The sequence below is a fragment of the Lichenostomus cassidix genome, chromosome 9, assembly GCF_008360975.1.
Source record: "Lichenostomus cassidix isolate B80296 chromosome 9, HeHo_3.0, whole genome shotgun sequence".
In the NCBI taxonomy this organism is placed as follows: domain Eukaryota; kingdom Metazoa; phylum Chordata; class Aves; order Passeriformes; family Meliphagidae; genus Lichenostomus; species Lichenostomus cassidix.
The window spans coordinates 3,498,244-3,521,643 of record NC_139490.1 but is presented as its reverse complement, the minus strand read 5'-3'; the positions used below and the strand labels follow the sequence as shown (position 1 = coordinate 3,521,643).

The 23,400-nt window shown below is 47.8% G+C and overlaps 1 protein-coding gene and 1 long non-coding RNA gene across 7 annotated transcripts in view; one reads left to right on the top strand and one right to left on the bottom strand.

Moving 5' to 3' along the window:
- MECOM (MDS1 and EVI1 complex locus) overlaps window positions 1–23,400 on the top strand; it is a 325,384-nt gene that overhangs the window by 269,634 nt on the left and 32,350 nt on the right. For 5 of the 6 annotated variants that reach the window (XM_085068979.1, XM_085068978.1, XM_085068980.1 and 2 more), the window contains 3 exons: window positions 10,357–10,491; window positions 20,684–20,786; window positions 22,577–22,793. In XM_085068979.1, coding sequence (XP_084925105.1) covers window positions 10,357–10,491; window positions 20,684–20,786; window positions 22,577–22,793 — 455 coding nt within the window. Of the gene's footprint in view, window positions 1–8,433; window positions 8,738–10,356; window positions 10,492–20,683; window positions 20,787–22,576; window positions 22,794–23,400 lie in introns of those variants that run through there. The other variant, XM_085068982.1, reaches the window with a different exon arrangement.
- On the bottom strand, window positions 5,234–6,578 carry LOC146433080 (uncharacterized). The gene is made up of 2 exons (XR_014853983.1): window positions 5,935–6,578; window positions 5,234–5,558 (listed from the first exon to the last, which is right to left on the bottom strand). It is a non-coding gene; the product is annotated as an uncharacterized LOC146433080 (long non-coding RNA).

Below are 23,400 nucleotides of genomic sequence, written 5' to 3'. Positions count from 1 at the left end.
CTCCTTTCCAAAGCTAAAATATTTTCCTAGCTAAAAAAAGGCAGATAAAGTAGAATTTCTGCTACAGATGAGCCATATTAAAGCATGCAGACCTGTTTTAACTGGCAGTGACCAAGCAGACTTCCACTATTTATCCATGAGAAGCTGTAAGCACAAGCAGGCAGAGGAGTTTCTGTTCATCGCAGTCAAAGAAAAGGAATAAAAAGCAACTCTCAGTGAATGAATGTTATGTGAAAATATTGCATGAGAATCTGTCACTGATTTTCTCCATGAGCAGAACTCCATATTCCATCTGTGAAAATAAAATGGTAATCTTCCCATCTGGCACACTTTTTATCCCATCCATGCCAACTGTAAGTTTTTCAGGACAGAGTCTCATGTTTATTATTTTTCTACCCACAAAGGGTCCCAGTTTCTTCTGGGGCCTCTAGGTGCTGCTGTAATGCTAATAATACTAATACTCATAATTCTGCTGGTGGCAAATTTAGCCCAACATCTTAGGCTTAAATAAGTTATATGAAAAAATGGTTATAAACCAGCCTTCATGCTCCTTCAAATTCTGCAGGTCATTTTGCATTTGCAAAACTCAGTTTGTGGATTGATATGCATCTTATATGTTGTATCTTGGGAATGTTTTCTCTATGAATCTCACACAAAATCTGCAGTATGACTTGTGGATAAAAAAGCCCCAGGAAAAAAAATGCCTGAAGCTGTACCACTCACCTCCCTCCTCCTTTGCATGCATGCCCAACTGATTTTTCTTTTTTTTCTGTCCCCTCTTTGTTTTATCAGTATGGTGCTAAATTACCAAGTTTGAAATTTCTTCGGCAAATAAGGGATGCATGCCAGAACACAAGTGCCCCGAGGGATCTGAGTCTTAGGGGAAAAAGCCCTTAATCTCCAAGTTTATAGGTAGCAGCACTTTCCTGAAATTGGAAAATGTTCAACTCATTTATGAAAGAAATCTGCCACAAGGATACGCTGATGTTCACAGCTATTTCATTAATAACCCATTGTGATCCATGGGTTATAGGACAGGTTTATTTGGACACCTGCATCAAATATATTCTCCCCGCTCCCTGTCCTGAATTTTCCCGATGAGCAAAATCTTTTTAGAGCAAACCAGGTAGCTCTCAGGGTAAGATTTTTCCAAATGCATCAGGCACCTTTGCCCATGTGTGACTAATTTATGTGGAGCAGCACTTCCCCTGCACGCCCAGGTGGGCTGCTGTGCACGCACAGGGCCAGTTAAGCATTTACTGCTCAGGACCCTGGTTTGCACAGCCAGGGTGGGGGACACGAAGGGCTCTGCCTGCCTGTGGTGGGGAGCCTGAGCCACTCACAGGGCACCGTGGCCCAAATATTTTATGGCTTAATCCCAGGGAGATTTGCCTGAATACAGGATAAGGATCAACTTTGCATGTTCCTCCACCAGCTGAATAAATTAACATTCCTGAATTTCAGTCCTCGGATTTATCTACCAAGCATGACTTGAACTGCTGATAGAGATTTTAACGTATTTATAGTTTTATAACAAGCTTATAACAAAAAATTCTCCCTCTCCTATCCCCATGTAAATAATGTTTAACACTACTGTCAGGGCTTGGCAGGGCAGCAATGTTTTGGACGCACTGTGGATCGTCAGCCTGCCTTTAGCAGGGCACCTCTCTACTTGTAGGCAAGTGCCTTGCAATAGGAGGAGGATTAATCATTGCTATCAGAGCCCTCGCTTTCCTCCACAGCCTTCTCTTCCCTGGGATGATGAGTTAATTCAGCTGGAACAATGTTAGTTCATCAAGTTTTGTGGTTTATCTGAAAATCGAATGGCAGTAATTTCATATGGCAACTGACTTAATGCCCATTTAGTTCAGGTTTTAGACAACTCCGGTCGATGATCATAATGGGTTTAATACAAAACATAGAAGGGATGAAAGTGTAACATTGGTGCTTTCAGGCAGGTTTTCTTCCCTGCTGTAAAGCTGGCTGTGTTGGTTGTATGCACGTGTGTTTCTGTGTGTAGGATGTGTATCCACTTCTGAACCTCTCCTAGAACCATCCACACATGTGACATTTAAAACAGCAAATGCAAACCTGAAAATTTTAACATGAGTGTTTGACTTTTTATTGGGTGATAAATTGCTTCTTACTCTTATAAAGTCCACAGGTGTTTATGCCCACTCTCGCACGCCTAGTTAAAACTTTGGCTACAACAGGAATGCTTTGAAAATAGCCAGTCACTCCTAAAATTGATTATTAAAATAGAATTACCTGTTATGCATCACATTAATTCTTGTTGTGTAAAGTTCTGTTGTTTAACCCCTTCAGTCTCTTTTGGCCTGGCATTTTTCCTGCTTCCATATTTTCTTCTCCGTCCTTTTGGCTGGCAAATTCTGTTTTCAGATCATGGATAATGTCTAAACCCAAATGACACCGCAGGACTTGCTGCCACACAACCTCTTTGCATGGGGCTGGAAGAAGTCTTCCAATGCAGGCCCTCAGTTTATCTGTCAAATGAGATTGCTTGAAAATCAAAAAATTGGAAGGAATGGAAGGTTAATGGAACCTTATTGAATTCTTATGCACATACAAAGGAAGTCTGCAAAGTCCTTACATTGTGCTTCCTACCTCCTGGATCTGATGCCTTCTCAGGGAGCATTTCTTAGGGATCTTCCATTTTTAGGGCAGCATCTGCAAAAAGCTCTGTTTTCAGGCAGAAAAGCAGCAGCTACATCAGGTGGGAACCTCTGGGCACATCAAGTTGAGCCTCTGTTGGCTTCATGGGTCCCACTGCTCCATCTCCAGACAAGCAAATTGTGGGAAGCAGGAGTGGGTACAAACCTGAGGGATTTATTCAGTTGTATTTCAACAAGGATGAATGAGAGTGATGAACTGCCCCCCCCACCCCCAAACAGGGGCTTTTTTGGTCATTTTGGTAGGATTTGGAGGACCATGCTTATGGTCTTTTACCCTTTGGGTGGTTAAGAAAGAAAAGAGCCTTCCAGGCTGCCCAGCACACAGGGAAATGCAGAATAAGGGCATCATGAAGTGCATTTCCCAGATTCTCTAGAATTTTTGGCTTCCTTTCAAAACATGAGAAAGGTGAAGCACAGGAAAACACAGCTTCTGGGTGGACAGGAGGCCAACACCCACATCAGTCAGCCTTGCCTTGCCTTGCCTTGGCTCTTGCAGGTGCTAAGACAAGCTGGCTAATGTGCATTCCTCCCCAGACTTTTACTGTAGCCAAACTCGTGCCAGACTCATCCGGCAGGGACTGTCTCACGCTGTGGGTACAGTAACCTCGAGTGTGAAAATGGCCCAGGCTGGATTTGGAGGCTTCCAGACTCTTCTGTAATGGAAGTAATGAATGCTCCAAAGGAAAACAGCAATAGTCCTCAGCATCTGGCGCCACAGCATGTGCCTTGGCAGGGAAAACCAGGGAAAGGTTTGGAGGAGGAAAGCATTGCAAGGAGTTTGCTCACAGCAGGGGGGTGGACGAGTAGCACCCTCAGCATCAAATTTAGGGGTGTGCTGTGAGTGCCATGGATTGTTTGCAGTAAGGCAAACATCTTGTTCTGCCACGAGGAAGGGTGTCTGCAGGATTTCCTCCCCAAGATAGGAGTAAAATCACCCAGACACCCAGATACCACTGACCCATTTTTCATCCTCCTCATTGATGGAGCAGGTAAATTTGGTGTGATCTCTCTTCTCCTGGTTTGCAGTAATGCCCAATATCCAAAAAGATTCAGGCTCAAAACCCAGTGGCACTGCTCAGGGTCTGCCAGAGAACACCTGGCAGCCCCTGCATGGGGGGTACCATCAACTGCGATGATACCACACCCACCCTCACCCTTGGGATGTGCTGGATATGCTGGCACTCTTGGGTCCAGGATACGAGGGCAGCAAGACTGCTCGGATTACTCACACCAGGATGAGAATACAGGGTTGGGCTGTCAAGCTCAGATCGGGGTATGAAGGAACATGCTATTTTAGAGCCCAGATTTTAATGGGAGAGAAAAATTAGAGCCTTTCTGCTCAGTATTTAGGTAGTTTGCCTTCTGCCAGTAGCAGCATTGTGCTGTTACAGACCATAAGAGGGGGTGCAGCACCGCTTGTGGAAGCACAGGGATGGCTTTACCCACACCTGGACCCCAACACTGCCAGGGACACTCACATGTCCCTACGGTGTATCCACCCTGCGTAGGCACCGTGCATTCCCGGTGGATTGTGCCGTGATCACTCAGCAACTGGGGAGAGCAGACCTACACACACTGCCTCTGTGCACAGCTGGGGCTGCGAGTGTTCTGCAGCTCCCTGAGCACAGTTCCATCCCCACAGGAATCACAGGGGTCCTTCAACTTTTTTACTGCCTGCACATGCACCACTGTAACTTTTTTGCAAGGATACGGGGTCGTTTATTTTTTTCCCCTGAAGGCAGTCGGTATTTTCGGTGGGGGGTGTGTGTTTTTCTGCATAGTCCTCATTTCACGCTGCTAAATGTCCCGCTCTGCCTGGCTGTGGCAGGGGGGGAGGGCAGCTACGGGGGTCCCCGACTCAGCTGGAGGTTACAGGCTTTGCTGCCAAAAGGGGACCTCCTCCACAGGCAGGGTGAGCCCCAAGGATCCCTGGAGCCCTGCGCTGCCCCGGGGAAGGGGGTGCAGGGCACGGCAGAGCACTGATCCCCCTGCATCCCACAGTCGGGCTGGGGGGAGGAAACCCACCCTCCAGCGGTGCCGGCAAAGCCAGTCTGACCCGAGCAAATGAAAATAATCAAAAGTAATTAGAAGCGTGCTGGACTGCTCCTCAGAGATCTGTGCGAGAGAATAAACATGCCGGAGCCCTCCGAGCCACTGCAAAGGCCCATGTCTGAGCTGTTAGGTGCCCTGACCTTGTCCACATAAAGACGTGATTTATGAAGTGCAGGGCACAGCAGCAGGGCTTCTGTCTTCTCCAGGAGAACCAAATTACTGAGGTGGAGATTAACATGCTTTCAGTTGGGCCCATTTCCAGACCAAGGGAAATTTCTTATTTACATTTTTTTACCTTTAATTTTCTCCACCTCTCCCTCACTTGAAAACCACCTTTTGGCTGGGAGGGATGAGCTGGGCAGCGTGTGAGGGCAGGAGGGGCAGCAGGGACAAGGGCACCGACGTGGGGGGCACTGCAATGCCCACCCCACTCCTTCCTCGAGGACTGGAAGTTATCCGACTCTTCCCCCTGAAATCAGCAGCAACACTTGTGTTTTCACCTGATTTTATTTCTTTTTCAAGTTGATATCCACAACACGGGGTGGGAGGAATTGACATGCAGAAATTGTGTCGCCTTTCGTTCTTGTCGTTGTTTCCCATGTCTGTCCTGGATTATTTGGATATGTCAGAAAGCTGTTGTTTGCTGCATGTTTGTTTCACTTTGCTTTTCCTTTCTCTCTCCACGTTAATGCACTCACCCAGCGTTTCAAACACTCGCTGCAGCATTAGTCAGGATGCTCAGTGTTGTGTTTAGTCATCTTGAGATATCTAACATTAAACCCCACTCAAAAAGGCCGTTGTGAAGTGGCTTGTCTACAAACGAAAGGATAACATTAAGCCTAATATGAACATTTACGGTATTTAAAAAATCACCACTGACTTGTCTGATTTTCCCCCATTGTCCTCGGCAGCGTTTGGCCCCAGGAAGCCCATTAAACGTGGACAGTGCCGTTATTTCATCTGGCTGTGGCCGAGCTGCTTTGCTTTGCTTTAATGATGTGCTGGAATGCACGATGCCCATAGGGTCTCCATTAGAAGAACTTTTACTTCTGGGACGACCATGAAGTTAAAGGCTTAAAAGAGGCATCAGTTTACAGCCTGGTGGGAATTACTAGCAGACTGGAGTACTAACTCCTGACTGCTCCACTAATAGAGCGACTTGTTTTAAATAAACAATTGCCAAAGGGACCTTGAGGAAATATTTGGGCCTCTTGAAGCGCCCACCAAACAGTCCTACGGGAGAGGGGAAAGGCGGCAAGAGATGTTTCAAAGATTTTCGCTCGAAAGCAGAAACACACGGACGTGTGTTGATGTGTGGATCCACATCCCCCGACCGGGCCGCTGGAGGTCCCGACCGGCGGCGGGGCCAGGCCGACCCCCGCGCCTCCCAGCCGCGAACCCCTCCGGCTCGGTGGGGGCATGAGCCTTCCTCCCCCCCTCCTCCTTCTCCTCCGGCCGCGCTGGGTTACAGCCGAACCGCTGGGAGCGCTGCGTGGAGGAGAATTACTAAAAAAAGGGGTTTTCCCCCCAAAAAAAGGGGAGCGGCGACCCAGCTGCCGCTGAGGGAGCGACCCGCGGTGTCCCGGCGGCGAGCGCCACCCAGCGGCTGGCCGAGCCCCGGTGCGGTCAGCCCCGCTCCGCCGGTACCGGAGCCGCTTTTGGTTTTTTTTGGTTTTTTTGTTTCTCCACCGGCGTTTCCTCCCTTTGTGGCACGGCCGAGGAGAGGGGAGGGGGGCTCCGGCTCCCTATCGGGGGCTCTGATCAGGCCGATGGGCTCGAGCAATCAGTTTCCCAGATTACTTGTATTTAATACACAATGCATCATAAAGCAAATCCCTCATCCTGACAGGGAGAAAATAGAACAGCTCATAGCGCGAGCCGGGCCAATTTATGGCTAAATTAAAAAAAAAAAAAAAAAAAAAAGAAAAAAAAAGAAAAAAAGAGAGGGAGAGAGCGAGAGAGGGGAAAAACGAAAAAAAAGGAAGGAAAAATCCCCAACAATGGGGAGCGGAGGGAGGGCAGGAACCCACGGCCCCGCACACCGGGCGGGCGCCGGTTCCCAGGCCCGGGCGCTCTGGGAATCTCCCACCGGGTTTTTTGAGGTTATTGACAAAGGATTTTTTTTTCTTTTTTCTTTTTTTTTTTTTTTTTCCTGTCCTACCTACCACCACTGCGTGCGGTTTTTTTTCTCCCCCGTCTCTCTCCCCTCGGACAATAGCCATTATCTGAGCTAACAGGTCAATGTCACAGATAACGGGCCGCTGAGACGAATCCATCAGCATCTCCTGTCACTCGCCTTCTCGCCCTCCCCCCGCTCTCCTTCCCTGGCCCCTCTTGGCCCCCCAGGGAAGAAAAATTCACTTTTAGTCTGAAAAATATAGCAGCACTTAAAAAAAAAAAAAAAAGTGGGTGGCACTTCTGGATGGTGCAATAAAAGATACAGCTCGGCCCTCTTTTTTTTTTCCCCTGCCCTCTTCCCAAAGCACATGTACGAGGATCTCGCCGTAGTGAACCCGGGCTGTTCCAAACTTTGCGGACGTTGGCGGCTTTGCGGCGCGGTTGGATTTCGGGTCCGTTTGCGGTGCCGGGGGGCTGCGCTGCCCCGCGGGAGGGAGCGGGAGCGGCCCCGCCGGCAGGTAGAGCCCGGCCTCCCGCCGCTCCATTCATGGGATTCGTTACCAAAGAAATAAAGGGGGAAAAAAAAAAAAAAGAAAAAAAAAATAGAATCGTTTAGGAAGCGCCGGCAAACGGGGCGGTAGTTCCGCGGCACCAAACGGGGTCGTCGCGAAATTGGCCGGGGGAGGAAAAAAAAAGAAATTGCATTTCATTAAAAATCGTTATTAATAACCAGAGTGACGCGATGACGGGAACACTCGGGGAACGCGCCCGGCGCTCGGGTTCCCGGAGCGCCGGGAGCGGCCGTCGGGGCGAGCGCGGCGCGGCTCCCGCTCGCCGCAGCCCCCGCTGCGGGCTGGCCGCGACGGCGCTCGGGCTGCGGGCACCGGGGCGAGCGGCGGCGGCGAATAAATAGAGGCGAACGGCGAGGGCCCGAGGCACAGCGCTCCGCCGGCCCCGGGCGGGGGATGCGGCCGGGGGGGGCTGCCGGGGGCCGCCCCCGCGGGCTGCCGGTGAGCCCCCGCGGCGGGGCCACTGCTCCGCGACCTGGCGGTGACCCCCGGCCGCGGGGCCGCTGTCGCTTTAAGCGCGCCGGGAGCGCCGCCGCCGCCGCCCCGGACGGGGGGGCCGGGGAGAAGGGGGGGAAAGGCGGCCGGAGCGGCCGGGGCTGCCCCGCTTTAAAGAGACAGTGCCCGAAAGCGGAGCGGCGGGAGGGCACGGCCCGACGGGGTGGGCGGGGAGGGGGGGCGGAGAGGGCCGCGCCGGGCCGGGCCGGGCCGGGCGCTGCCCGGGGGTGCGGCGGGGAAGCAGCGCCGCGGGCAGGCTGCGGGGTGGGGAGGGGGAGAGCCGCCCGCCCGTCCGCCCTCCCACGCGCACTCACTTTTCTCCCATCCCCGGCGGAGAAGTGAAAGAAGTTTGTTTTGTTGAGCGGTGCGCGGTGGGGTTTGTTGTTGTTGTTTTTCTTTTTCCTTTTTTTTTTTTCACCCCCTTCCTTTCCCTGAAGAGACTTGTGTGGGTTTTGGGTAGGTTTTTCTTTTTTTTCCCTCTTCCTCCCCCTTCCCCGATAACGTTCTTCGCACACACTCCCCCAAAGCCAGCCGATAAGACCAGGAGGGCCGAAAGGGGACGGTGATGGCGAGCCGGCAGGAACTCGCCGAGCCCCGCCGCCGCTGAGCCCTCCGGGGCCGGCAGCCCCCGCCCGGGCCCCGCCGCCCCCCGCACATGGTGGAGCGCCCCGCGCCGCGCCCGCCGCTGACCCGGACCCCGACGGCCGCGGCCTCCGTCCGCATTTAACGCCGAGATGTTGCTTCCAGCTGCCTGAAGGATATTTGTCCCTCTCCCCCCTCCCTGCCCCCGCGGGCTCCCGGCGACACAAGGTAAGAGCGGCGAGCGCGGCGGCGGCGCTGCCACGGCCCCGCGGGACGGGCCGCTTTGCCCCGTCGGTGTCGCCGCGCCGCCGGCCCGGGCTGAGCCTCCTCTGCCGCGCCGGGGAGTGCGGGGTGAGCCCCCCTCCCTCCCATCCTCGGGGATTTCGCCGAAAGGCAAAATTAAACGTCCCCTTCCCAAGAGCAGCCGGAGATGCGGGCGGCGGGAGCAGCGTGCGCGCCCGCGGGGACCGGGATCGCCTGGCGCGGCCGCGGGGCGCTCGGTGCCGCGGGCTTTGGGGGGCTGGGGTTGAGATTTTCCCCCTTCTTTTTCGGAGGTGGGGGACAGCCGGGTGCGGCGGGGCGATGCTCGGCAGCCCCGCGGGCTGCGCGCACCCACCGCGCCCCCCACCCCGCGGCCGGGCCCGATCCCCATCCCGGCCCCGGGGGTGACCGGGGCAGCTCCCGCGGGGCCAGCGCGTCCCTCGGGGCGCATTCAGGGTCCGGCAGTGCGCGTCCCGGGCCCGCCGGGAGCGGGCAGGCACTTCCGCGGCTGCCGGGGATCGCGCACCGGCAGCGCCGCTCCGCCGCGGCTCCACGCGCTCCCCAGCGGGGCACAGCCTCCCGCGCCCTTCGCTTTTCGTTTGGGGCTTTTAAGGTTGTTTCCTTTATTTTCCTGTTAAAACGGGGCGGCTGCTGCCGGTGCCAAGACGAAGTTGTTACAATTTATCAGTTGGCTCCCTGGGATGCTGTGGGAATTTTGGGATAGGCCGATGGTAAAGCTTGCGAATAATGATATTCAGTCCGCTGTAATGATTAGTAATTTGTCATAATATTAGAATAGAACATCCTCTTTAGCTTGTCCACGAGCAGTCTCTTTATATTTGTTTATTGTCTGCATAATTGGAACCATTTATTGGTGTGTATTGAATTCTGCCATGGTTTGCATGAGTGTTTACATTGTTTTTCATTTATTCTTTCTATTTTGACATAAGGAGTTCTGTTATTTGCTTTGATTGAGGGGAGGGATTTAAGTGTTGCACAGGACAGTTTGGGAAGTGTAATATTAAAACAAGATAAATAACTCTGCCTACCAGATAAAGTTTGTTTCAGAGTAACAAATATGAAAATTCTAAATGAGTGCTGCAAATAACGTAAATGTTGAAACAAAACAGAAACCTTAAATGAAGCCAACACCATCTATTTTAATAATTTTTGTTATATTCCTGTCACACTCCTATTTAATTAAAATCGTAATTTCAAACATAGTCATTGATGAATGCATAGAAAATCAGGTCCCTCTGAAATTAACAGTGTTTCATTGCAATAATTAGACAACATTTCGATTATGTGTAAATAATTGTCAAGACATTTTTCAGAACATATAGTGTCTTTTTATTATTATGTATGTATTCTGACAGTTTAAAAAAAAAAAAAACAACTTGCCCGGGAAGCATATTTCTGAATAAACACACTATTATTATTATTATTATTATTATTATTATTATTATTATTGCTATTATTATTATTATTATCATCTATTTGTTTATCTAGAAACATGTGATTTATGTTTTGATTAGAATGCCCAGCCAGTGACAGAAAGATTTACTCTTTCCTATTCTTCTTTTTAGATCTTGGATGAGTTTTGCAATGTGAAGTTCTGCATAGATGCCAGTCAACCAGATGTAGGAAACTGGCTCAAATATATCAAGTTTGCTGGATGCTACAATCAGCACAACCTTGTTGCATGTCAGATAAGTGATCAGGTACGTGGTGTTCACTTTCTGGACTTACTTTTTTAAGGAACTTTAGGTGTCAATGGGAAAAAAAAAACAACAGCAATTCACAACAGCTTTTGGCCTGTTTGTTGTTATGGCAAGAGATAAGGTACAGATGGGAAATGCAGAATGGAATAATTTTGATTATGGGCAATACAGAATACTAATTTTCTATTTTCCATATTGTTGTTCAATTAATAAATATTTTTTTTTTCTTATATCTAATAGAATTCAGGACTGCTTTCTAAGGGATGCAAAGCCCTTATTTGCTGAATTTGAATTAGGATCATTTTCTGGCTCCTGTTGCAGTCCACTTGGATTGCTATGTTAAATCCTTGAGTTGATCGGAAGCTGTAACATGAATTTAATGGAAAAGGTGGAGGGGAGGACACAAAAGTGATAATGTTACCCATGTAGCTGCATGTGTGGGGCTTTGGATTTGAATGCTCATGTGAATGGATATTATTTTGTATTGCCAAACACTTTGCTGGAACTCGTAGTACTTACGTGCTGAATAAGGGTCTTCGGTGATTTTCTGTTCCTTTTCATTTATTGCACTTAAAACCACTCTTTGTTGGGCTGAAACATTATTTATCCTTGTGTGTTGGAGAAAAGGCTGGGATAGGCAGAGGAAGAACGCAGTAAAGCATTTTGTTTTCAATTATGCTGATGAGTTATTAGGTGTTTCCTAAATCAGGGTTTGCTTTGGTCTGCGGATAACACAGCCCATTATGAAATATTTTAATGGGCAAAGTTAGGCTGAGGAAGCTTTGCTGCTTTAAAATATCTAAAACAGCAAAGCAACAACTGGTTGTGTTCTTGTTTCCAATTTAAACTTTGCTACCTGCAACGTAGGATTTGATTCATTTAATCAGCGTTTCATTTTTCACCACTTAATTAACTGCATCAGGTGAATGTTAAAGATTGTCTTTAGCTGATTTAATTGCCTTGACAGTATTGAAAGAAGAATCACAACCAGACACAAAGCTTCAATTAGAAATCATTCTTTCTAATCAAATTCTTTACGTATAGGAAATGAATGTGAGGGAGCCTGCTATTTCCAGCCCAGTGCTACGTATTTCACTCAGGCAAGATAGCTGATTAAAACTGGGTTAAATAACTTTCTCAGAAACTATGAGAGAAGATCTTTTTAATTTCCAACTTTTGCAGTTCAGCCCCGAGCACATGTAGCATAGAATGAGCCAGCGGACCAAGAGATAATTTCTTTTTTATACAGCAGCTGGTTTAACTAAAGAAACCATAAAGGTTATTTGTAAAAGCGAGTTACGTTTTCCAAGTTGAAATACGCTTCGTGCTGAAAAACAATAAATTCTCTCAGTGCAGAGCATTTGTGGAACGGTGATAGGAAAAGGAAACTGTGTCGATTAATTGAAACAGCGTCGATTAATTGAAACAGCAAATTCAAATATTTTACATTGAGTAGGAGCTGGTGTAGGTAGGAAAGATCAGAAGTGGAATCACATGCATTGGTCAGAGCAGCTCAGTGTCTCTGGGTCGGTGTTGGGGATCTGCAGCTGAAAGTGCAGGCGAGGCTGAACCATCAGCATGTCCCTCTGAATGCAGACATGCACCCGTGCTTTGACGTTTTTGGAAGGAAAGTTATGGCGCTTTTAACTTTCTCTTTTTTTAGTGTTTACATTTCTGACATTTGGTAATGGTGGCTGTACTGCTGCCAATAATTCCCTTCATTCACTGGAGACTTGTTATTTATTTTGCACAGTATCGTGCTGTTCATAATTCCATATTTTTATAGCTTTTTGTTGCTGAGATTTGCAAATTAAGATTTGGTTGTCTTTCAAGTAGCATGTTGTGATCTGGGTGCTGTCAGCAAGAGATTGTTGTTCATTTGGCCCTCTGGAAACGCTGCACATTTACCCACAAAATCATCCCCGCACTCCAACGTTTTATGACCAGAGCCTAAAAAGTTAATGCTAAAAATGTGCTCTCGAATCTTAAAGCAAGAAAGTCTTTCTAACAGCTCCTCCTTCTGCTGTCTTCTGGCACAAGCTCACCAGAGGTAATATAAAATATAATGGGAAGGCAAACTGGGAAATGGACGTTACGTGGCCAAACGTGTGCGTGTACGAGGAGTGACAAATGCAAGTCAGGGCTGAGTGTGCACATCTAGACTCTGTGGGGCTGCCTGGGGTCACTCGGCCTCGGTAGCTGCTGGAAAAAAAGGGGGGGAAAAAAGGAAAAAGAGGGGAATAAAAAGGAAAAATACAAATAAGGTGAAGCTGAGGATGCGTGTCAGTGGTTGTAGCTGGAGCTGGAGGGCAGAGGCGATGCAGCCCAGCTGGTACAGGAGACCCCAGCTCAGCTGGAGCCACAGCCAGGGCTGGGTGCAGGGTGGGAAACACCCCAATTCCTCCTGCTGCCCCCAGGAACACAGAGCTGCACGGGGAGCATCCCTGCTGCAGAGACGCTGCTCGCTCCCGAGGCACAGACACTCGATCAGCAGCAATTGTTCACCTCTAATTGCTTCAATTCATCTGTAAAATTCACAAGCAAACATTAGGCTGTACCTGAGAAGGTAAAAGATCCTGCCAGCGCTCCCAGCCTCATGCTGCCCACAAGTTTATACTACTAAATTCAAGCCTGACTGACAGGCAGGTATGGTTCCCAGACTGCTCGAGGCAGGATTGAGATGAGCTCAGGGCTGTGTGTAATCTGGTTGCTCTGCTGTGTTCTACCTGCTGTATTCAACAAAAAGAGGGAAAGAAAAACATTTTTTGTCATTTTTCTCTCTTGAAGTTTTTTCAGAGACATACCACCCCACCCCCTGACTCACGGCTGAGGTTAGGTTTCATCACTTAGGATCAACTTTACAAAAGGCCTGGGCTCTTTCTTATGACTGTATAAATGAGCTTTGCTGAGATGAACAGCTCGATAATGGTGGGATGCAGTCAAAACATGCACGCTGGATGCAACTCATGTTTCATTTGATTGCAGCTGGAGTAGGGTTTGAAAGCTGCATTTTTTATTTATTTTTTTAAAATTTCAAATGAGGTCGATATAGGATTTCTTTTTGCTGTCTTACTATTATCTCCTGTCATACCCAATCTACCCTGAACATATGTAATTCAAGGTGTATATGAATAATGAAATTCCACAAACAGGGCACTCAGTTTTTTTCTTTTCCCCAAAGAGACTACAGTGTGTGCAGAGCTGCAGAGAGTCTTGTCACTGTTCTTGCCCTGGAATGTGTTCTTTCAGCTCAGAGTCAGTTTAGGATTCTAGAGCAGTTTCTGCTAACTTGGACGACTCCTCTCTGTTATCATTAAATATCTATTAGCTCAACTTTTTAATGACTTCAGAATGATTGGCTCTATTAGGCTTTCTGGCAGTGCTGTCAGCCCAGCAAAAGCATTATTTTTAAAGATATATGTTAATGAAAGTGCAGTTGCAAATCCAGCAGTGACTATGGCAGTGGCATGGCAGGGACTGTCACACATTCTAGGCTGAGACCACGGTCACCTTCAAATTGCAGCGTTTTTTTTTAAATTTTTTATTTTTAGAAACGTTGGTAGCTGCTGAAGTTAAAATCCCTGAATATTGTATTTATTTTGCTTATTGCTTGCACAGTTCTGACAGTGATACAGCCACATAGCACTGTGAGTGTCCTAAGCTTCCAGGTCTCTTTCCCCCCAGAAAATCAGCTCCTGAAGAGTCCCCTTGGTTTATCCATGGAAAGCTCAGAGTGACTCAGGATCACTTTGCTGAGGTTTTAGCTGGCTGTGCGTGCTGAAATAGGTTTTTGGTGGGTTTTGGTGTGTGTGTTTTGTTTCCTTGCCTTACACTCAAGTACGTGCCACTGCAGAGGGAGCAAAACCAGTAGTATCACACTCTTAACAACGTGCCCGATGTCAGTGATATAAACTTACAGGAGTGAACCTACTGCTGTAGGTTCCACCAGATCTGATCCCATCTTACACGTTTTACAAACTTTTTTAATCTGCAGGCACAGCTTCATGTTTCAGGTTTTACGGCCGCGGCCCCCCGTCCGTGGCAGGCAGGGGCTCCTTGCACAGCCACCTGCAAAAGTTGTGTATTTAAGGAATAGTTTTGAGGCTTTGTTGTCAGAGAGTGAAATTAAGGTTTTGGCTGTTGTGGGTCAGGAGGGCACACACACGCTGAGCTCATACGGGGCCCTATTCTGCCATGATTCTTCCTATGAGTTGTTGGTTATTAAGCAAATAAAGCTTAATCCAGCTCCCACTGAAAATCTGTCTCCAGTGGAGCAGGGATGTTTTAGCTTGGAGCTGGTGGAATGAGGAGCTGCTCAGTGGTGATTTTCCACTTGCTGGAGTTTAGAGCTGAGGCTGTGGGTGAAATTCCAGCCTGGGCTTTATGACTGACTGTGTTATCTGGAATTTGATGCACTGGTGGTGTTACTGCTCTCAGCATTAGACTGTCCTGGTGTGACCTAAAATAGACTGTTTAGAACCAAACCTAGCAACAAGCTGTTGCCGTTTCTGCAAAGTGATACGGTTTTTATTGATGATTCATGTTTCATGAAAGTGATAAGGCATTTTTTTGTGATGTGGGCTGTCCAATCCTACTCATCTGCTTGTTAAAGTGTAGAGAATTACAGACAGCCACAGTGCCAGGACAAGACTGCACCTTGCCTGGCACTGGTGTGGTTCGTTAATGGAGGTTCATGGGTGTTAGAGGACAACTGAGTGGTTAGATCAGCTCAGGAGAACAGCTGGGTGACAGAAATTGGGGTCTGATGTCAATGGTTAGTGACCCCCAAGGAGGAGGTTCTGCAGGACAGAGCAGCTCGGATGAACCAGGGCTTTCACAGAAGCTAAAATTCACCAACACTGGAAGAAGACCTGACTGGCACTGGGGAGGGAGGTGGCCTGCAGCCCCCCAAGATGCCAAAAAGGGTGACATGCAGAGAGCCACCCTGCACTTCCCTCCTTTCTTTGGGGAGCAGGAGGCACCTTATGCCTCTGAAGGTGGAAAAATGGGGATTCATGAAACGTCCTTCCTCCAGCCCTTTCTGCATTGAGACTTTGGAGCATTTTGGAGACGAAGAAGGAAAAGATTCACAGCCCTGGTACTGAGGCACTGTGGTGCTCCCCCACCCTCTCTGCAGTGGGGAGGGGAGGGTCCTCTCTCCCCTCGAGTCTCCCACTCGTGCCTCTGCAGCCCCTTGCATGCAGAGACTTGCTGAGTTTCGCCTGTGGATTTTTGCTGTAGTTTTCTTTGGGCCCAGTACAGCTCTTAGGCAGGATTCCTCTACCTTGGCCCTTGAAAAACTTCAGTTTGTTTCAATTTATCATTTGCCTGAGTATAGCAAAAAGAACCTGGCTCGGGTTTCATCACACAGCTCTCCAGCTGCACAAGTTGTTCATCACGGGGGCTAAAATTGAACCTGTACTATTTGGACCTTTTTCTTTCTTGTTTTTTCCCTTCAAACTCTTAATTGTGGCTTGTTGTGAAGTTGCATGTCTGTTCGTCCTTCTCATTTTTCTGGCAGGCATAATTTCTGATTTTGAGGGAGCCCCTTGGACATAACACTCATTATTAGTTTTGGACATTTAATTTGTTTTACTTTTCAAGCAAGTTCCACTCTTGCTCCGAAGCAGTGTGGAGGTGGATTCCAGCTGGCAGTGTGCACGCTGCCTCTTGGGGCACAGTCCCCAAAGGAGCTGGGAGATGAGGCTGCCTTGCTTGGGGTGGATGGAATGGAATGTGGTCCATTGAGTGCAGGATATGGGGCTCACCAGGGAGCAATCCACTTTTGGGGTGTCTGTTCCATCCTGAGCAGAGTGAGTCCTCCTGCTTGCACCAGTGTGGGGCAGGACAGAATCACTGGGTGTCTTTGCTGGGAGCTGTGAGTTCAGCACGTGGCCTGGGGGTTAAAGGACAAACTGCACTGACTTGGAGCAGCATCTCTCGCCTGCCCTAAAATCTGAATTTCCCAAGCAGCGCTGGGGCACGTGAGATGTTTTCCAAAGCCATAGTCAGGAATAAAGGGTTTAGTTGGATGCACCAGAGCACAGCTCCTCTTTAAGGTATGACAAATGTGTGCAGCTCTTGCCATTGCTCTCACTCAGCGACTGATTTGCTGCTTTTCCCCCCAAAACCTTAACTTCAATTAACCCCTCCTGCTTCTGGGGGATGCTGAAGGGAGCAGAGGGGGGTCCAGGCAGGGCAGTGTGGGGCTGGCAGGGGCAGGGGGATGGCTGGGGTGCTTCAAAGCACACGGGCTCAGCGGCCAAGCACGGCCCCAGCCGAGCTCGCGGGGAGTGCGTGTCGCTATTATTTCAATTATTACAACTTCCTGAATAGGTCGAAGGTCGTTCATAATTCACGCTTCTGTCATCTTTACACATGCCAAATGCAGTCTATTAAGCATAAATAAAATTTCAAGTGCCTGACCAGGAAAAGTAAACTGGGATTCATAACAATGAGGCCTTATTCATCCATTTAAAAGTAAATTGTGTGTGTTCCTTTTTTTCCCTCCCCTCCCCTTTCCCTTTACGGCTTTGCAGTTTGGGAGCTTTTATTTCTGCTCGGTAGCACAGATCTCTGACCTGTGGTGTGGGCAGACACAGAGGGCTGATGAGCCAGGCCTCCCCCAGCTTCTCCCCACCTCAGACCCCCTGAACTTTGAAAGTGTTTCCAGACCTGAATCCGATTTTGCTCTTCCTACCTAAGCTGCAGTCACACACCGCTGATCCCAGGGCATGTGAAATGTGCATCTGGACTTTGCTTTTTTTTCTCCCCCCCCCCTCCTCTCCTGTGCAGAAGCTCTTCCTATACTTGATCTCGAGGCAGACCAGTGCAGGTTAACCTGAAAAAGTTGCTTAATGGAACAGGCTCAGTCGGCTGGACAAGTGATAGCCAGGAAATTGAAACCTTTCATTAATTACAGTCGAGTCAGGACTCTGCCCCAGCAATCTTCAAGCTTAGCAATTGAAAAATCCATGTATTTTATGTTAGCATTTCCTAGTACAAAAAATACTACCCGTGGTAGAGGTGCTGTTACTACAAAACGCAGGCAAAGGGTACCTCTGGAGCTGGGGGGAATTTGTGAGGTTCCCCATCTGGGGGTTGCAGGACTTTCCCACTGCCTGCCCTCAGCCAGCTGCTGCTGCTGCCTCAAAATTCGGGCAACATGATTCATTTCAACAGTTGGCTTCTCACTTTTTTCCAGACAGGATAATTCCAGGAAGTTTTAGGTGGGAAGAGTGAGAAAAAAAGCTCTTCATGTGAAGTAATAATGACAGCTCTTAAAATCAGAATGAATTTACCTGCATGATCTTTTTGGTTAAAACTTCAATATGTTTTATTTTAGATTCTCACTGCAACACAAATTGATATATACACTTGTTAGTTCAGGTGGGTTTTGTCTGTACATAAAGAAATCCTAAAAACTACTTCTAATAATAATTAAAGTTCGTTTTATAATCATGTGAAAATGCCAGAGCTGGAAATCTGTTGGCCTTTGTTTTTGAGAACGTTAGGTCTGAGATGCAAAATACAGAAATATTATTCGACCTAAAACATGGAGTTTTTTGAAACACCCATCTTGTCTCCCTGCTGAGGGACAGAGAGGCTGGCCAGGGAGTTTCTGATAGGTAGTTGGATCATCTCTGCTATTTTTAAATATCAGTGCAAACAAGAAAACTCTCTGCAGGGTTTGCTCCCCGTTCAGAGATGTGTCCCACAGCTGCTGGGAAGATGCTGCATCATCCTGGGCTTCCCCAAGAGAAGTGATGCTCCCCAGCACAGCATTTCTGAACAAGACCCTCTTTATGCCCCAATCCATGTGTCCTCACTTTGTGATGAGAGGTGAAAAGGTCTGTCCAAACACCTTTGATGGGACGGGGAAAATACCAGAGAAGGCTTTGCTGTGGTTTGTGTTCTCTCATTGCTGTGGATGCATCACTGCCCTAGGAAGAACAGCTGCATTTAGCTGACTGGGACACAAAACCTGGGAGCAGGAGCAAGTCCTGGGCAGAGCAGAAGCTTTGGCACAGTCCCTGTGGGATGGTGGAAGTCCTTCCTGGCTGTGTGGTGCTGCTGCTCCCACCCCAACAGGGAGCTCTGCAGAAGTCTCTTCAGTCAGTGTGCGTATATCGTTATCCCACATATTATTTTCACCCCAAACCAGCTAGCAACTGGGCTTATCTTCCACAGATCCAACTGCAGCTTCCCTTTCAGATATGTAGATGCCATTATACTTCTGGAATTAAAAATCCACTTTTCAATACATTTATCGTAACAAATGGAAAACCAAGCATTGCTTGCAGCGAGTATTCACTGGATTTGTTGCTGTCATCAGGTTTATTTGCAGGAGGTAAAAGCTGGCTTCACTTAACTGTGTTTTGGTCTTTGATGAGATGAGCTGTGTTGCCTCAGTGCATCCCCAGCATGCTGAAGCCAACCAGGCAGCCCTGCATCCTTTGGCACCAACAGCAGTATTGGATCCAGAGGGGATTGTGGTACCAGATATTTGCCTGGCTGCATGAAGAGATGCCCACAGGACAGTGCTGTGGCTCTCTTGGCATCCAAAATACCCGGCAGACTTTGCAATGCCCTTGACAAGAGATTCAGATGGGAAGCCTAAGCAGCCCAGGCTGGTGTTTCAATGAGGGTGCTGTGGAAGAGGAGGGAGGGCAGATCAGAGTGCCCATAAACTCCTTCTCCTGGGTTTTATGGGGAAAATTGGGCGCAAGCAGGGGGTTGTGGCCCTGGTACCTTGTGCCTGATGTGTTTTGCCAGCACTTCTGAGGGGTGAGCACTGGGGTGTGGGATGAGCTGCTCCAGCAGCCTCCTCTGCTGCTCCCTGCACCATTCTCTGGAGTGGTTTTTGGGACAAATTGAAGGAATAATAAAAAAAAATCCAAGGAAATGCATCCAAATCGGATATTTTTAGGTATTTAGCCCATGTCCGTGGGCACAGCCTGTGCAGGCAGAAAGGATTAGGCTGTACGGCCACCTCCTGGAGGACACCGGTATGTGCTGGCTGTGACTGTGTGTGACTGGGCAGGGAAAGCACCCTCGGATCTCCAGACACCTGTCCCTACCTGTGACAAACTCATCTGTGTGCTTTTGAACTCAGGAGGTGATTTGCTGCCTTTCTCCCAGTGCACTGCCAGGAGTGTTGAGAATTAGGAGTTTGAGAGCAAACCCTTTAAAAATACATCAGTCTGACAAAATGCAATGGCATCGTTTTTTAGCATAGGAAACATAGCTGTCATGTGGTTTTGTTTAACAAGGCCCAAGGAAGTTACTAATATTTATTTGAGCTGCTTCGTGGAGCTTTTTAGTGCTCTTCACATTTCCTGCTGAGACGGAAAGCAGCCAGATGGATTTTGGGAATTTCCTTTCGGCAGAGTCTCGTGGTGCTGGCGTGTGCTTCCTCTGGTGCATGGACCCGAGGGAGGGTGTCCCCTTTGCCCTCCCCCACAGCCTCTTGCCTCCCCAAAGGGCTCCTTCCCACAGCCCAGCATCACCTGTGTGAGGGGACAAGGTGTCACCAGCCAGGGCCACTACTGACAGCTTTGGCTGCTCATGGTGTTTCCTCAGCCAGGACTGATTCTCCTTTGGTTTCCATCTGAAGCTGAGGAATAACCAGGTGCACTCATTCTTACAAGCTTCTCTTCCCACAGCGTTTTGGACTGTAGATGGTTGGAATGGGGGGCTGGATGCTTATGGCTTAACCAGCAGCATCTTCTCATGTCTGCTTTGGAATTACAGAGCCATTAAGACTGGAAAAAACCTCTAAGATCCTTGAGTCCCAGCATTAATGTTACTTTAGTACCTTTTCCCAGTGCAACAGGAATTCCCTCCCTCACCAGGATCACTTAGGGATGTGTTTTATAGCTGCTCTGTACATGGGTTTGGCATAACTCAGCAGACAAATTGCTGGTGATATCTGCAGTCATCACAAAGCTCATTTTGCAGCAGAGGCTATTGAAAACAGTTGTCCTTTTTATCCTCACAGAGCCCAAAACACTACGACTTTGGGGCTGGAAGGAGCAGCCCTGCCATGGTCAGTCAGCTCCTGTCCAGCAGCAGCACCACAACCAGGCAGGCTCTGACCACAGGGTTTGGTCTGCAACACTCACCAGCTTAATGCCTCTTTGCCTGTCATGGTGCTCACCTTGCTTTCTCTTTCTGGTTTATTTTTTTCCAGATATTCTACAGAGTGGTAGCAGATATTGAACCAGGAGAGGAGCTCTTACTGTTCATGAAGAGTGAAGATTATTCACATGAGACAATGGCTCCGGACATCCACGGTTAGCTTCTTCTTACTGTTTCACCTAATAGAAAGTATCAATGAAGTTAACCCAAAATTTAGGGAGATTTTTTTCTTCTGTTGAAGTCTGGGATGGATTTACTGCAGCCAGGGAGGAGAGCTAGACTGTGGTTGTATTTGTCCGTTCTCTGCCCTTCTGTTCCTGGTTGAAACTTGATGGTTTTGTGGCTATTGCAAAAGAAGAACAACAGTCCATGCCCTCATTTCAAGGCTGTGCTGCTCCTGCAGGACACGTATGGACCCTCATTATAGGTTATTTTTTGTCACTTAGCCAGACAGCTGTGACCTTGAAGAGAGGAAATCTCAGTTTGTCAATGTTGCTGTCACTTGTGAGGACATCTCAGCCATTGTTACTCCTCACACTTGTCCATTATTCATCCCGCACTCAGATTCTGCATCTGCAACTCCTGAGTTGTGGCTCAGATTTGTCCCCCATCTCCAAAATCTCCTTTTTCTGTGCAGAGGGTTATCAGCCACACTGGGAACTGGGTGTGGGATATCTGCTTGATGCCCAGCAGGTTGCAGTTTAGGCCAACAGGGACATTCTGCAAATTCTCAGGGATTCAGGGACAATGCACAGGGATTCCCCAGGCCAGGAAGTATCAAGGCCTGCATTTTCTTAAAACTGTTTGTACATTTAAAGTAGTATTTTTTGTTCTCTTAAAAAAAAGTGGGAATTAAGCATTCATTCCCATTTGGGTTTGTGTTTGTTTTTTTTCCCCAAAGTTGTAACTTTGTTTAGTTATTGCTAAAGGTGTCTCCCTTTCCAGCACACTGTTCTCCCTGCCTCGTCCCCATGGCCAAGTAGCTATTGTGTAAATGACACCAGAGGAAATCTCTGCAGTCACATGTAGGATCATGTCCCACAGGGCTAATTTAGCAGCACACTGAGCCAAAGTGTTGCTCATGGACAGCCAAGAACAGAACCCCATGACACTTTCTCTGGATCAGCTCAACTGTCAAGTAGCAACCAAGAGCATACATTGGGGATTCCAGCCAGACTCCTCAGTGCCTTTCTGACTCAGAGCCCCAGGGCATTCATATCTGGATCCAAACCAGGGTGTCTGGCTCCTTGTATGGACCAACAGGAGAAAATGCAGCAGAAGAAAAACCATCTTGGGATGCTCTTCTCCAAGTTTGTTTTTTGGGGATTTTCGTCAGCTAATCTATTCTTCTGTGGGAATTACTAATTAATGGAATGCAGTACTCACTCCAAAGTAACACTTTGCTGATATTCTACACTTTACAGTAAGAAATTAAGACTATTTTTTGGCTTTCAAAGCAAAGAATTTAACTTCATGTGTCTCTGGCTTACTTTGAACATAGGTGGGTGCTGCAGTATGAACTGTGATGAAAATGAAGAGGCTTTTAAAAACTCTATTTAAACACCCTTTTGGCTGTTTTAGATGCTGTTTGTGTGTGAGTCAATCTCTTTCATTCAGAAATGCAGAGACTGGCAGCCTCTGCTGGATGTCCATGTTAGAGCCTGTATAATTCCATTTAGGATGGTGTTTAAACACTCTGACTTTTGTCCTAAGCCAGTGTTAGGGATTCCTGTTGGCAGCTACCATGAATCCCAGGCAGTTAAAATGAAATTAAAGCACTATTGTAAAGCATTCTTAGGAATCCTTCTTTCTTTTGAGGTTCTTTTCAATTTTACTGAAGAACAATGAGTTTAACCACACCATCATCCACCTACTGATGGGGTGGTGGTTACAAATGAGTGCAAACTGAAGTGGTGTGTGTGTTCCCAACCCCTGTGTGTTGCAGAGGAGCGCCAGTACCGCTGTGAGGACTGCGACCAGCTCTTCGAGTCCAAGGCTGAGCTGGTGGACCACCAGAAGTTCCCCTGCAGCACACCTCACTCCGCCTTCTCCATGGTGGAGGAGGACTTCCAGAAGAAGCTTGAGAACGAGAATGACCTGCAGGACGTGCATGAAATCCAGGAGTGTAAAGAGTGTGACCAAGTCTTCCCAGACTTACAAAGGTAGGAGAAAGTGCTTAAAACGTGGTTGAGTGGGGCAGATTCTGTGATGGTTTCAGTTGGATCATGGAGTGTATCAGATCCTGATGCATTCACCTTCTACAGAAACCAAAGATGAAGATGAGCAGGATTTCCATGCCAGTTGGTGTTTCATGGTATAAAAAGCAACAGAGTCTACATAAATAAAAAATCTGATTCCTGTGCTTGAAGTCCTTAGTGAGGATCTTAAATTTAGAGCTGGATCTTTTGCTAATCAGATCTGTAGCTGGTGTGGATTGAGCTGGTAGCAGTGAAATCACAGCAGTGGTTCTACTTCACATCAGCTGAGGTCTGGGCTCCTTAGTCTTAGGTAGAAATAATTCGGAGCATCTCTGGTGTTCATTGATGTTACCAATTTTGCCTTTGCAAACAAGTCATTTTAGTTAGAAATGGATTCTAGATGTTAATAACTATGTCTATATGTTAATATTTATTTGTAGCCATATGGTTATGAAACACCAGGGTTTGTTGTTTTTTTAAATTTATCTCCCTCTTAAAACAGATAGACCTGTGTGCTTATGTGCCCAAAATACATAGACTGTAAATAGTGCAACTTTCCTGCCACTACAGT